Here is a 15,789-nt window from a genome sequence, read left to right as displayed (position 1 = left end):
CAAGGAATGAAAAAATTTAATTAATGTCTCTGCATCCTATACAAAATTATCTTTACACCAAAAACGAAAAGACAAAAAATAATTTATCTTAATTTTCTATGTAGAGTTGCTCCTATCTTCAAAGCACCTAGCATTCCTTTCTTTTCACACAGTCCACCATATCCATAATTATTTGTGTGTGTATTATAGAAATCATTAGATTTTAGTGCAGTCTTAACAAATCAGCAAGTAAATCCATCCCTATATAGTTGATCTACTTAGGATAGGATTAGGATATTATTGCTATTTGAGATGCCACATATTTCAATTATCTACAGTTTAGACCATCCTTGGCAGCATCTTGGGACAACCCCTATTTTATTCTTTTTGGAGAAAGAATAAATACAACTTATACAACTACTGCAATTTGATTATGAGATATCCTTTATTGCACATTATGAGAAAAGGAAGGGCATGCAGTTCTTGAACTAATATGGCTTTAACTTATTACTAATACTTTCCAATTAGTGTGATACTTGTTCTGTCATTTTATTTCAGTAGTGGTCACCATAAAAAATGAGTGATTTTATTACTTATTTTCCTTTGTTTGGTTGGTGAGTGAAAAAAATAATTTTTGAAAAATATTTTCTAGTGTTTGGTAGAGAGTAGAAAATATTTTTTTATGCTACTCTCCTCGCCCCTTCCCCCAAGTCCCCATGTTTCATGTGCTCCCTCCCCCCCCCCCCCAAATACCCAACGTTTTCAGGACTCTATTTTCTTTAAGAATTTAATTATTCTTCTAAGTATTCATACAAACCCAAAGGAACTAATATTTTATTTTAATTTTTTACGCAAATACAACATTAAAATTTATGCTCCATAACTATTGGGAAGAAGAAACCCCATCTTAATTCTAATTTTCATGGATCTTTGCCTTCAGATGAATTGAGGGAATGAAGAAGAAGACGACCCAGAAGGATCTCATCTGTTCTCCGACCAAAGTGACTATCTTTGATATAACCCATATTACATAGGTTATATTCAGTGGATTGTTTGGAACACGTGGAAGACCCACAACCTTTGGATCAAGCAAATCAATTCATGATGGATTAATTATAAACCATTTGATAGTCTTTATACTAGAAGCTTCCCTCACGTGACTAACATGTGAGGGGATATAGTTAGTTGATAGAAAGAATAAATTTGTTATTAGTAGGCAAATTAGAATAGGACAAGTGTACATAGTTTCTCTTTCTTGCCATTCTTTATTCTTCAGATGTAAGTGTATATATACATGTACAACAACAATGATGGAATACACAAAGAAAATTTTCAATTCCTTCTTCATTTCGTACATGGTATCTGAGAAATAAGCTCGATCCAACAGTTTAATCATCTAGTTCATTTACGTCAAATTCATTTTCATAATCAATAAACTAAGATGTCTGAAACAACCATCATTGGTGATACCAGTAATGTTGCAAAGGCAGTCAGCTATGATGTCAATCATCTTAACAATTTTGATTCTTCTGGGATGACTCTAGTCAACACTGTGTTTGATAGAATAGGATATCCAGGATGGAGGAGATCTATTCTGTTGTCTTTGTCAGCCAAGAAGAAACTTGGTTTCATCAATGGAGCTTGTCAATCTACAGATCTGAAGTCTCCAGATCATGAGCAATGGAGCCGTGTCAATGATATGGTGATATCTTGGATTCTAAATGCTCTCTCTAAGGACATTGTAGACAGTGTAATGTACTCCAAAATTGCGAAAGAGCTTTGGGACAGTCTGGAGCAGAGATTTGGAAGATCAAATGGAGCCAAGCTGTATCATATGCAAAAGGAGCTATCAGAATTAGTACAGGGTAATAGTGACATTGCAAGATACTTCACTAAACTCAAACGATTGTGGGATGAATTGGATGCTTTAAATGTTATCATATGTTATTCATGTGTTTGTGTTTGTGAAAGAAAATCAAAGTTAACTAAGTCACTTGAAGACCAGAGGTTGATTCAATTCCTAATGGATTTGAATGACATTTATGCACAAGCAATAGGAAATATACTCATGATGAATCCTTTGCCTACCATGAATGTTGCCTATTCACTACTTTTGCAAGATGAAAATCAAATAGAAGTTTATACAAATGCACACATCAACTCTGATTCACTTTCATTTATGGTAGTTGGAGAGGCAAAGCAGCCTAATGCCTAGCTTTTAGCTGATTTTGCAGCTTTTATGGTCACATGACATGGAAGAAATTTTCAGAAAAATAGAAACCAAGTACAAAGAGGAGCAGTCATGGAACCTAAATATAACAATCCAGGGCAGAAGTTCACTAAACTTCACCAGAAGTTTAAGGGAAAGAAGAAGTATAATCCAAATGTATCTTGTACTTATTGTGAAAAAACAGGACATACACTGGAAGACTACTACAAAATCATTGGATTTCCAGATGATTTTGAATTTACCAATCACAAAGGTTATCAAAATCTGATCAAGGGAAATGCAGTTTTAGCACATGAAGAGCATGAGAATGCAGGAGGACAAAGCACTGAACACAACAATATCAACTTTGGGCAGCAACTCAACAAGGAACAATTTGCAGAAATGATGAGCATGTATAGCAGGCAAAGTTGGCACATGCAGGAAACTCAAGAATCAATGCAAATGCAGTTGCTGGTACTATTCTAAAATACTCAGGTTCAGTGTTTACTACTCTAAACTCAGACACCTGGATCATTGATTCAGGTGCTTCATAGCACATGTGTTTTGATCCCAACTCTTTCTTGTCTTTAACTCAACTTCCTGTACCTTTGAACATCTTTACCTAATTCTTTCAAAATAATTGTTACTCATATAGAAAGTGTTTCTATTCTACCAGGTCATGTATTGAGCAATGTGCTACATGTTCCAGATTTCAAATACAATCTATTGTCAGTTCATAGGTTTTGTATTCAGTTCAAATATGATGTCCTATTCACATCTATTGGGTGTATAGTGCAGGGCCTTTCAATGAAGAGTACACAAGCTTTTGGTAAAGTTAGAGAGGGACTCTACATATTAGAACCAAGTAGTCTTAAGTCTAAGGGTCTATTCAGTACTAATGTATCTTCAATTCAAAAAGGAAGAAATTCTATTTCAGAATCTGTGTCTGTTTGTAGTCGAGTTCATGTTAATGTTATTCTTAATGTTAAGCTTTGCATGTAAGGTTGGGACATCTCCCATTTTCAGCAATGAAACATTTAGATTTCCTTCATTGTGACTCAAGTTCTGAATTTATTTGTGATGTTTGTCCTAAGGCTAAACAGACAAGGAATCCTTTTCCTGTCAGCACCATTAAATCTAAACATATTTTTGATCTTACACATATAGGCACATGGGGACCTTAAAAGTCAAGTACCTATAATGGATTCAGATATTTTCTTACTATAGTAGATGACTATAGTAGAGGAACATGGACATTCTTATTATGTTCTAAGAGCAATGCTTTTCCTATGCTTAAATCTTTCATGTCCATGGTTGAGAGACAATTCAATGTAAAAATGAGAATGATAAGATCTGACAATGCACTAGAATTGGGGAAAGGCACACAAGAGGCAGCTTTTCTAGCTTCAGAAGAAATTCTGCACCAACTATCTTGTGTAGCAACTCCTTAACAAAATGGGATTGTTGAGAGGAAACATAGACATCTTTTAGAGATTGCTAGAGGTTTAATGTTCCAATCCATGCTGCCTATGTCATATTAGGGTGAATTCATTTTGACTGCCACACATCTTATAAATAGATTACTTTCTAGTGCTCTCAATAGAAAAATACCATATGGGGTCCTATTTCAGCAAAAACCTAAGTATGAGGAACTTTGGGTGCCTATGTTATGCTTCTACATTAGCACATAGAAGAGGTAAGTTTAATGAGAGGGCAACAACTTATGTTCTGCTTGGTTACCCTCTTCAACAGAAGGGATACAAACTACTGGAGCTGTATACAAGGAAAGTTTTTATGTCAAGGGATATAAAGTTTCATGAAGCACACTTCCCTTTTGCTCAAATCAACACACCACACTATCCTATTTTTCCAACCTCAACTTTCACCACAGAACCTACCTATTCAACCACATCACAAGATCACTCATTACCTACTTCCTCAGAATCTGCAGTAACAGATGTTTTCTCACCACCACCATCAAGCCCTTCATATACTCCTCATCATCATCAAGTATCTCCTAGCCCAATTCCATTTTCCCCTATCTTAGATTCACCACACACCAGCTCACCTATTCTTATACCTCAGGAACCTATGCCATTGAGAAGGTCAGGAAGGGTTTCTAATCAACCAATTTACTTGAAAGGCTATGTGTGTAGTAGTATCATGTTCACAGATGTAACCACATCTTATTTTGCTCAACCTTGCAAGCTTAGGGAATATTTTTTTTTTATCTCTCTCACTTAATAATCAACATGTAATGCAATACCTTTCTACCCTAACAGAACCTTATACCTTCATCCAGGCTTGTCAACATCTAGGTTGGATAGAAGCTATGCATGCAGAGATTAAAGCTCTAGAGGATAACCACACATGGGATGTGGTTAAATTACCTAAAGGAGAAAGAGTTTTACCTTATAAATGGGTGTACAAGGTAAAACACTTATCAGATTGAAGAATTGAAAGGTTGAAGGCAAGGTTAGTAGTCAGGAGGAATATTCAAAGAGAAGGGATAGATTATAGTGAGACTTTCTCACCAGTGGTAAAGATGACAACCATAAGGTGTCTACTCACTATTCCAGCCAAGAAAGAATAGAATGTATCTCAATTAGATGTGAACAATGCATTTATACATGGGGATCTACAAGAAGAGGTATACATGAGGTTCCCAACATGATTAGAACCTCCTAGACCCAGACATGTCTGCCTATTGAGGAAATCATTATATGATTTAAAACAGGCTTCCAGACAATGGTATGTTAGGTGTCACGCCCCGAAATCGAGGAGCGCGACCGGCGCTCAACCGAGTAAACCCAGTCGAGCAAGCCTAATTTATATTAACCTCTCATCATTACTCATGCATGATTTACCATAACATAATTAGATCTTGACTTTCAAGTTGAATACATTTGGCTCAATGGCCTAAAAGTCTTTCTCATGGTGGGTACACAACTTTATAAATAGCTGTAAATACCGTGAACATAAATATATGACAAAACTCAAAACTTTAATTACATGACCCACAGTGTACATGGAGCTTCTATGACAATAGATACCTAAGTACATAAAACCAACTAGACTCGAATACCCACTGGATTTGTAGCGAGCTCACCATAAGCTGAGTAGTGAAGAAGATCCCTATCAAAGATCCATATCATCCTGTGAAAGTATACCTGCATCCATTAAAAGATGCAGCGCCCCCGAAAAAAGAGACGTGAGTACATGTGGAATAGTACTCGTATGTAAGGCAGTCAAAATAACATATGAAAATACAGTAACTCAAATAATAGGCAAATAAAGTACATCAAGAAACTACGAAACATCCCATAGGGTAACATTTCAAGTCTTATTATACTTGCATCATTCTAAACTTCTTTTAGGACCAACGAGCCATATGAACTATACGTGGAATATATAATATAATGTAATTATAAAAACATATACAAACAAGGCCAATAAAAGTGGCACATTCCTCTCTTATTTTTCACATATACATTTCATAGACCGTCCTTTGTGTTCACATATCATATTATACACCTATGCGTCTCATAGACCGTTAACAGTATCACCTATACAATACACCTGTGCGTTTCATGACCATTCACAGTGTTCACTTACATAGTACAAATATACCTATTCAAGGGCTTAGAAATACAACATGAATATGATGAATCATTGTAATAATAAAAGGGCCTAGATAGCCGTTAACGTCAATCAAATTTATTAAGAGCTTCCATTCAAATTTATAGATATTAAGTCAGGGATCCTCTATAATCACCTTCACACAAAGCGGCCCTGCCGCCTCACCCCAACATATGCGGGTGGATGTGTATCACGATACCATAATCTCTACACAAAGCGGCCATGCCACCTCACCCAAATATATATGGGTGGAGGTGTATCACAATACCACAATCCCTACACAGAGCGGTCCTGCCGCCTCACCCCAAATGTATGCGGGTGGAGGTGTATCACAATACCACAATCCCTATACGGAGCGGTCCTGCCACCTTACCCAAATATATGCGGGTGAAGGTGTATCACAATACCATAATCCCTACACAAAGCGGTCCTGCCGCCTCACCCCAATATATGCGGGTGGATGTGTATCACAATACCAAAATCCTTACACAAAGCGGTCATACCGCCTCACCCCAATATATGCGGGTGGAGGTGTATTCCACAATACCACAATCTCTACACAAAGCGGTCCTGCCACCTCACCCCAATATATGCGGGTGGAGGTGTATTCCACAATACCAAAACTCTACACAAAGCGGTCATGCCGCCTCACCCCAATATATGCAGGTGGAGGTGTATTCCACGTTACCACAATCCCTACACAAAACGGTCATGCCTCCTCACCCCTATATATGCGGGTGGAGATGTAATCCCAATCACAATACCATATATAAACTCAAAGCGACATAGTTTGTCATTACATTTAAGGTCGTAATTTCTCATATCATTGGAATACTTCATGTTCATGCTCATCATGGAGAAACACAACTCATTACATTAGCACATGCATGGTAAATCAATAAATCGATTTCAATGGCACATGGGCCCAATTCCTTTTCTTAAGGTTCATCATCATTTAACAAAGGACATCTCTCTTCCATCTCATTATTCACTCCCTTGACCTCTTGAGGTCATTATCTAGGTTTATGACTATTGGGGGCTTAACAATCGAAGTCATTTACATATATTATTTCAGAAGCATAAAACTATAGTTGAAACCATTGGTACATACAACACTTCATAATTCTCATTTAGGCAATGACCACATTTCATGTTCATACTATCACTTACATGTACTTGCCATGGGTGATCATAGAACATTAAGAGCATTTAAAACATTTAGGAAGATCATAGTCTTTACTCGCAAGAACGTAGGGTCTTATAATATAACACATTAGAAACAAAAGTACATATACGTACATCTCATAACCTTTCACACCATATATCACTTAATCCGTACTTTCAACCACTTACAACATTATTATTGCATTGGCTCTCTTGGCCATACATATGATTCTTCTTTTATGGCACTGTGGCCGTATATCATATTTCGCACTTTCATTTCTTTACTTTCAAGGATTATCATTATATAGAATACTTTTGAAATACCTTTTCCCAAAAAGGGCAATACACAATTTCAATTCATGAATATGTAAGAATTCAAAACATATTGGAAATACCTACCAACCATAGAATAATTAGAACAACCATATCTGGACATGACTTGAGTACATAAGCTTTTGGATAATTCTATTTTCGGAGTCAATTCGAAATAGTTGAATCAAGGCTCATTTCATAATATTTCACACATCATTTCATTTCGTTGGCGCTATTGGCCACAAGTATAACTTTCATTCTTGGCATGGTGTTTCATACTTTATATCCCCAACTCACTACTTCACACTTTATATCCCCAACTCACTACTTTCACTTTCAAGCATCTATATAGATTATCGACAACAAGTAATCCCTAATCATGACTTTTAGTACATCTTTGAGAAATTAAGAGTCTTATGCACATTGAGACTTCTTACACAATTTGGCATAATAGCCTTCACTTGAAACACTACTTGGAGTCATAACATTTTTATACCCCATTTCATGCTTTGAACACATTCCCGAAGGATATCATCATATGATAAGAGCATCTGAAATATATTTTGAATATATATCTTTCAACACAAAGCTTATTCGAAATAGTTGATTTATAAAGAATAACCCGGGACTTACAAGAATATCATGGGATTCAATTCTAGGAAAGAAGTTTAGCTAACATACCTTAATTGAGCTTCCTTAAACTCTAAAATATTCCAGAATTCTTAGCAACTTCAATCTCTTAGATGAAGAACTTGAGGGATTTCTTGTTGGATTTCAAGGCTTGAGCAAGATTTGATGAACAAGGGCTTAGGAATTCCTCCTCTCACTCTAGGGCACTTTCCCCTCTCTAAAAATATCATATTATCCCTCCAAAATGACCCAAAGATCGTTTTACAGTAACTAGGGTCGGGTTATGAAATTAGAAAAATGGACCTTCAAAAATCCGGACCGGGCTACAGACCAGACTAGGCACGGTCTATAGCGAGCTACAGACCAGGCTTCGCGAGCTCTGTAGCAAGCTACAGAATAGGCTTCGTGAGCTCTCGAGCTCTGCGTAGAGCTATAGACCAGGCTTCGCAAGGGATATAGCATGGTCTGGCGCGCTACAGACCTGGCTTCACGAGCTCTGTATAGAGCTATAGACTAGGCTTCGCGAGGGATATAGCACGGTCTAGCGCGCTACAGACCTGGCTTTGCGAGGGTTATAGCACGGTCACATTCTTCCAGCCTTTGGGAATTTGAACATAACTTCTTGTAAGAGTGTCCAAATGACGAACGGTTTGAAGTTTTAGAAACTAGACTCAAAGTATTTAATTTGATAGGTAGATCACCTCTTAAGTAGTTATAGTTTGGTAGTAGTATGCGTTTGAAGTAGGATCTTGTTCGAACTCACTTGAAACTTTATTCCATCATAAAATTTTCAACGTGACTTAGCCTTGGGATTCTTATTAGACCATAAACTATTCTTAATGCACCACATACATATATTATCATGATCAATTGATATCATTCTTATAATAGCCCTTGTCTACATACAAAATAATATAATTAGCACACATCAACTTTCTTTATAGCGCTTAAGTACTTCGAAATTTTTCGGGGTGTTACATTAGGCTTGCAGGGGCTTTAAGTTTTAAGGGATACTCTTCATCACTAAATGACTACTCTTTGTTCTTTAAACGCACAGGAAGTCTTATTTCTATCCTAGCTATCTATGTTGATGACATACTACTCCCATGAGATGACTTAGAAGAAATTCAAAGCATCAAAAACTTTCTGAATACTGAGTTTAAAGTCAAGAATTTGGGAAATATACATTACTTTTTATGCATGGAAATCTTGAGAGAAAAGGCAGGATTCATTGTCGGTCAAAGGAAATTTACCTTAGACATGTTGAAGGAGTTTGATGTGTCTCATTTGACTCGAGTCAGCTCCCCTTTGGATCTTTCCTTCAAGCTTCAAGCTGATGATGGACAGCCCCTGCAAAATCCCACTGTATTTCATCACTTGATCGGAAAGTTAAATTATTTAACTAATACTCGACCGAATCTCTCTTTTGCTGTACTCACCCTTAGTCAATATATGCAGAAAACATGTGTTTCTCACTTCTTTGCTGCTCCACTAGCACTCAAATACCTCGGTTCTAATCCGGGTCAAGGCATTCTCCTTTCAGCAGAACCATCATTTTCTTTGCTAGCATTTTGTGACGCTGATTGGGCTTCTTGCAAGGATTCAAGGAGGTTCGTCAGTGGTTTCTTCATAACACTGGGAGGAACTCCTATTTCCTGGAAATCAAAGAAGTAGACATCAATTTCTTCTTCTGTAGAAGCAGAATACATATCTATGAGAAGGGTCACTATAGAACTTACGTGGTTAGTACGAGTACTTGAGGATCTCTCTGCATAGGTCACTCTACCAATTCCTCTTCACTCTGATAGAAAAGCAGCAATCCACATCGCCCGTAACCCCGTTTTTCATGAACGCACAAAACATGTCAAAATTGACTGTCATTTTGTGCGCCAACAGTTTCTTTCAGGGTTAATCACTCTTTCTTTTGTTCCTTCTAAAGATTAGCTCGCAGATCTCTTCACAAAACCTCTCTCTAGGGTTTCTCATCACGAGATTTTGGGCAAATTAGGGGTCACAAAGTTCCCCTCCAACTTGAGGGGAATGTTGGGATGAAGAAACCCCATCTTAATTCTGATTTTCATGGAGCTTTGCCTTCAGATGGAGTAGAGGGAATGAAAAAGAAGACAACCTAGAAGGATCTCATTTGTTCTCCGACCAAAGTGGCTATCTTTGATATAACCCATATTACATAGGTTATATTCAGTGGATTGTTTGGAACACGTGGAAGACCCACAACCTTTGGATCAAGCAAATCAATTCATGATGGATTAATTAGAAACCATCTGATAGTCTTAATACTAGAAGCTTCCCTCACGTGACTAACATGTGAGGGAATATAGTTAGTTGATAGAAAGAATAAATTTGTTATTAGTAGGCAAATTAGAATAGGACAAGTGTACATAGTTTCTCTTTTCTGCCATTCTTTATTCTTCATATGTAAGTGTATATGTACATGTACAACAACAATGATGGAATAGACAGAGAAAATTTTCAATTCCTTCTTCATTTCGTACAATAACTAAAAAGAAAATACTTATTTTTAGTTGAAAAAGAAAGTAATCTTTCTACAAGATGAAAATAAAATACTCATTTTGTTGAAATGAAAGAAATTTACTCCTATTTTGCAGCGGTGAACTTCTGAAATTAAACGTTTTAATGAATTTTTAAGTGGCTAAGAAATGCTTTACGAACTCCAGCTGATTCTAAGATGCTATGCTCGTTTCTCATCTTCTTATGCTCTATAATGATGAATTATATGAGTATTTGTCACCGCAATCTTCCTCTTGTATGATTAGTTAGCGACACACTTTATTTTGCAAAATAATATGCAGAGTTAACTTTAATTTATAAATACAAAAATAAAGCTTAAGATTGAGTTAAGACGACCTTCTTAGTAGCTCAATTGGTTAGGTTCGATTTTTCGCTATGTAATTCCCTCCCATATTCTGTGGCGACCTTCAATTCCTATCGTTATTTGGAGAGTTCAAGTAGTTTATTTTTTATTTAGCTTCAATTTTCCAAACAGTTTCTAAATATTTTTAATTAAAAATTATGATAATAGAATTTTCATGTAACTTTATTTTGAAAAATTAAGGGACCCGATATCTAAACACTAACACAAGTAGATGATCTAAATTCCGATTTTTACATCACACTAATACATAGCATAATATGTGTACACAGTAACTTTTATTACTTAATAACTATAAATCATTAGTACACATTCTTAATTCATTTTATCATACTAAGCTAATCTATTTTTGTACAAACACAATATCTTTTTTTTTTTTGGATGAAAGGATTATTTGAGAATGAATTTTGACACAATGTGAATTTATCTTTTGGAGTATCAGTTGAAAGCTTGTAAAATCTTACCCACACTCACCCTATAGCCTCCATTGAATTCGATTTGGCTGCGTTTATACTAAACCAATAAAATACAAAATAAATATCTTTCATATACTTATTAATCACTTACCCATAATTAATAATGTGTTCTCACTTTAAATTATACTCCTTCCGTCAAAGTTTACTTTTTTACTATTGACTCGGCACACCCTTCAAGGTACAATAAATAACATGGTAATTTTATTATATCACCCTTATTATTATATGTTGAAAAATAAATTGGAAATAAGTATTAACTTAATAAGAAGGGTAAAATTGGTATAAATTGGTAAATTATCCATTAATTTTTTAAACTGGACAAGTAAAAATGAATATTTACTTTTAGTATAGTACACGAGTAAACTTAGATGGAGGGAGTAATTACTAAGACTAATTTGCTTAATTTTGCTATAAACACCGGTTGTGCAAGTATTTATCCCATATATATATAGGGCGGAAACAATCACTCGTCACTACTAATTTGATTATCTGACGCGAATTCAAGAATGTGCACTAAATCCCATTCGCAGTATGAAACAGGACCAAACTTCTATTCCATCACTAACATCTTTCACCATTTTTGCAGCTCAAAGAATCTGAGAGCCATTAAAGTATTTCATGCACATCTAATTAGAACAGGATTAATCTTCGTCTCCCCTAACTTTCAGTTCAAACTCATATCTACTACATGTACAACTACTTCACTTCCCAACAATAACAACCTTAAAACCTTAACCAACTTCTTCAAATTCCCCAAACCCAAAAACCCTTTGCTCTTAAATTCAATTCTTTCCCATTTTTCCCAAAATGGGTTTCATTTTCTTGCTCTTAAAACATTCTCTTATATGCATTTTAGTGGAATTGACATTGATTCATACACCTTGTGTAGCTCCATTACAGCTTCATCTGCTGTTAAAAATGTAAACTTTGGGCAAATGGTTCATACCCTTGTGCATAAATCAGGTTGGATTTCTAGTGTTTATGTGGGGTGTGCTTTAGTCGATGTGTATGCTAAGTCTTTGTGTATCAAGAATGCAGCTATGTTGTTCGATGAAATTCCTGTGAAGAACACAGTGTGTGTGAACGCACTTTTTTCGGGCTATTCTGAAGCTAAGATGTGGATGGAGGGACTGGCGTTGGCGAGGAAGATGCCATGGTTGAATCTATCTTGGGATAATTTCACTTTTTCAGCTGCTTTGCGTGCTTGCGTTGGGCTCTCTGTATTTGAATTGGGTAAGCAAGTTCATGGATGTGTTATTCGAGAAGTTCATGACTTGGAATCTGATGTTTTTCTTCAAAGTTTGTTGATTGAAATGTATGGCAAAAGTGGGTCAGTGGAGAAGGCTAGGCATGTATTCGACATGGTCGGCTTTAGATGTGGAGAAAGAAAGAAGGATGTTGTTCTTTGGACATCAATGCTTGGTGTTTGCGGAAGAAATGGGAAATTTGAAGAAGTGATTAGTTTGTTTAATGACATGGTGATGGAAGGAATCAAACCAGATGGTGTAGCATTATTGACTGTTCTCTCTGCTTGTAGTCACACAGGCCACGTAAATCTTGGAATGGAGTACTTTGAATCAATGGCATCTAATTACAGTTTGGAACCCAGCCCCGAGCACTACGGTTGTGTTGTTGACTTACTGTGTCGTGCAGGTGAGTTGGATAGAGCATGGAAACTAATCAACGAGTTATCTTACAAAGATAATGATAATTTCACTGTTACCTTGTGGGGAGCCTTGCTTAGTGCCTGCCATAACTTTGACAATGTCGAACTAGGTATAGTAGCTGCTCGAAGGGCATTGAATTTGGACCCTCAAAATGACGGGGTTTATGTTCTGCTATCGAACATGTATGGCAGGAATGGCATGTGGAAGGAAATTGAGATGTTGAGGGAACATATAAAAGAGAAGGGATTAAAGAAAAACATAGGACATAGTTTGGTAGATATCTGTAGATGAGATAAAGGCAATGATCAGAAATACACTACATTCTTCTTCTCATGGATTCGTGTAGCTAAAAGAAATGGTTTAAGAGGTATTACTGGCACAGATTGTGAGGGTCCTTGATGATTCTCGTTGTGTAAGATAGATTGCGACAAGTGATTAGAGCTTATTATAAGTGCAGTTATGATGTTCAAGGTGGTTCACACATGGAGTGCTACTACAAGTGTGTAGCTCAAGTAAGATTGTTCAAAGACCATGTTTCAGTGCGAACTAGTTTCTTGAGTGTGCGACTGCGAGCAATTAAGGCAGTAGAGTGCTGGGGAGTAACCTTTAAATCCAAATATTCCAGGACAAAGGAAACCAAAAATATTCATCAAATTGACATGAAGCTAAATAAGGAGCTCTCTGGGGCAGAGGAGTGTCTCTTCCATCTCAATGAAGAGCTACTTGAAAGAAACCTTTACTCTGGAGACGTTCTTAAAATTCAATTTTCATTGAAGCTCTTAAAAATTATGTTGGACTTGAGGGGATGAACCGATATTTGTGAAGTGACAACAGAGAAAAAGGATTTGGTCTAGGCCATGACTTTGAAATCCTCGGACTTAATGAGCAATGTAAGGAGAGTCTATAGCAATGAAAGATGATGGAATTACATGTGGGCAGGGAGGAGGGAGGAATTAGAGGAGATAAAGAAGAAACTATGGCAATTCAATGTAAAAATCTGTGGGACACGCTAGTCGTCAGGGCTGCATGAAGCGCACAAGATGGCAAGAACTAGCTCATCTGGAAAAGTATCCATAATCCTTTATAAGTTTTCTCATATTTGAAGCATAAAGGTTTCAACTAAATATCAGGAAATGACTTACTCTTAGTTCTTAACTTCTGTGACGGTCAGGAATCAAAATGAAATGGGTCCTAATAAGAGACCCACTGACATATAAGGCACAGATGAGCTATGTGAAAGAAAGTCCAAACCATATTCAGTGATACGAAATATCCTTGCCTCCTCAATGAAGGATAAAAGCTTGTTTTTCGTCATTGTGCATTGAGATTCAGTTGCTAAGTTGTGGAATGAATGGAGGATCACTAATATTTAGAAAAGCTATAAAACAATGACAATGGAAAAGTTGTGGAACCTGATAGTTATGCATGTGTAAAGTGATCCTTGTGGTTCAGTTGAACATGCTCGACTTTCAAGGTATATCAAAACAGAATTCATGAAATAAATTGGGTAAGATCTTCTATAACAATGTATCGACTATCGAGATGGAAAATGAGCTATGTTGTTTGAAGATTTCCAGATATCTTTAAGTACAGTACCATTACCAAAATGCATATTTCATCAAAATAAAGATTGCACCTCAAATTGTTTTTGCCGTCACATGTTTTATGTATATACAGTCGGAGCTCTCTATAACAACATCCTTATATAATAGCCATTCACTATAAAAGCCGAGTTTTTTTCGGAACCGAATATTATGTTATATTATATTATGTCCTTTAGAACAACACTTCACTAGTTCACTATACCAGCCAAAAAATATCGGAACAAATGAGGTTGTTATAGAGAGATTTGACTGTAGTATGATAATCTGAAGATATTTTCTTATGGTTTATTTCACATCTGGAGGTGCAAGTTCATACTGCAGCTCTCAGAAGGTAGTTGAGCTTGATAGGTGGACAGCATCTACAATTGAAACCTGCCTCTGATTGTGAATTTATTATAACTATATGTACCGTAATTTTCGTCACTCTGCTAAGAGCTCTGATGTAAGAGGTCTTTTCAATTTTATCCTGATACAGTTTTACTGCAACACAGGGAGTCATGGGAAAGAATTACATTTTTACAAATCTTTGATCTACTATGAAGAGAGATGCTCTAAAGTGTTTCGGAGGAGAGTGATATAGAGCTGGCTCCATTAGTTGCACTTTGTAGCAATGAAGAAATTTGATTTCTTTTATCTCATAGAAAATAATTGCCTGCATTTGGTACAGAGCCTCATCTGAATGTTGCCTTCTGTTAATATGAATTGATTCAGAAGTAAATAGATCTCCTGTGTTCTGCAAGCTTGGCAATTTCTTATTAGGATAGTAGTCCTGTAGTTTAGGTTCAAGTGAAGAGAAATGCAAAAGAAAACACTGTATTGGTTGGTCTCAAATGTTTGAAAAATACGAATGTAAAATGAATATTTTGATGAAAACAGGTTAATTTGTAAGATTGTGGGATCCCAAAAGAAAGAAGTCGCAACATATGTGATTCTCACGTTCTTGTTAGCAAGTCCCTTTTAGTCAGTCGCACATGGTTGCATATCTGATCGTCTACGGGTGTGATGGTAATCTGTTGCAAAGCTCTAAATTCAGAGAAGAGCTCGAGTAAAAGCAGTTACCTAAGATTTTAAGCAACTTCAAACTAATGTTTTGAAAGTTTCATGGTTTTACTGTTTTTTGAGCTCCACAACTTTGCGAGGGTCATAGGGCCCATGAGTTGTTGCGGGTGCTCATCCGTTGCAGAGGTGGATGTACACA

The 15,789-nt window shown here is 36.4% G+C and overlaps 2 protein-coding genes across 2 annotated transcripts; both read left to right on the top strand.

The window, feature by feature from the left end:
• The first annotated feature begins 1,420 nt into the window (after positions 1 to 1,420).
• Positions 1,421 to 2,194, top strand: LOC107770640 (uncharacterized). Its single transcript, XM_016589976.1, has one exon. The coding sequence runs from the start codon at positions 1,421 to 1,423 to the stop codon at positions 2,192 to 2,194; it is 774 nt and encodes a 257-aa protein (XP_016445462.1).
• A 9,589-nt stretch (positions 2,195 to 11,783) lies between these two features.
• Positions 11,784 to 15,471, top strand: LOC107770639 (putative pentatricopeptide repeat-containing protein At1g03510). The gene is made up of 2 exons (XM_016589975.2): positions 11,784 to 14,494; positions 15,083 to 15,471. Exon 1 carries the CDS (start codon positions 11,827 to 11,829, stop codon positions 13,276 to 13,278), a length of 1,452 nt encoding a protein of 483 aa, XP_016445461.2. The 5' UTR covers positions 11,784 to 11,826; the 3' UTR covers positions 13,279 to 14,494; positions 15,083 to 15,471.
• Positions 15,472 to 15,789: the final 318 nt, after the last annotated feature.

Source organism: Nicotiana tabacum, chromosome 24 (assembly GCF_000715075.1).
Source record: "Nicotiana tabacum cultivar K326 chromosome 24, ASM71507v2, whole genome shotgun sequence".
Classification (NCBI taxonomy): domain Eukaryota; kingdom Viridiplantae; phylum Streptophyta; class Magnoliopsida; order Solanales; family Solanaceae; genus Nicotiana; species Nicotiana tabacum.
Note: the sequence above shows the minus strand (reverse complement) of the source record. Positions and strands in the feature narration are given on the sequence as shown.

Excerpts from the sequence above, each read along its gene's own strand:
- LOC107770640 (XM_016589976.1), top strand. The coding sequence starts at position 1,421 with ATGTCTGAAACAACCATCATTGGTGATACCAGTAATGTTGCAAAGGCA.
- LOC107770639 (XM_016589975.2), top strand. The coding sequence starts at position 11,827 with ATGTGCACTAAATCCCATTCGCAGTATGAAACAGGACCAAACTTCTAT.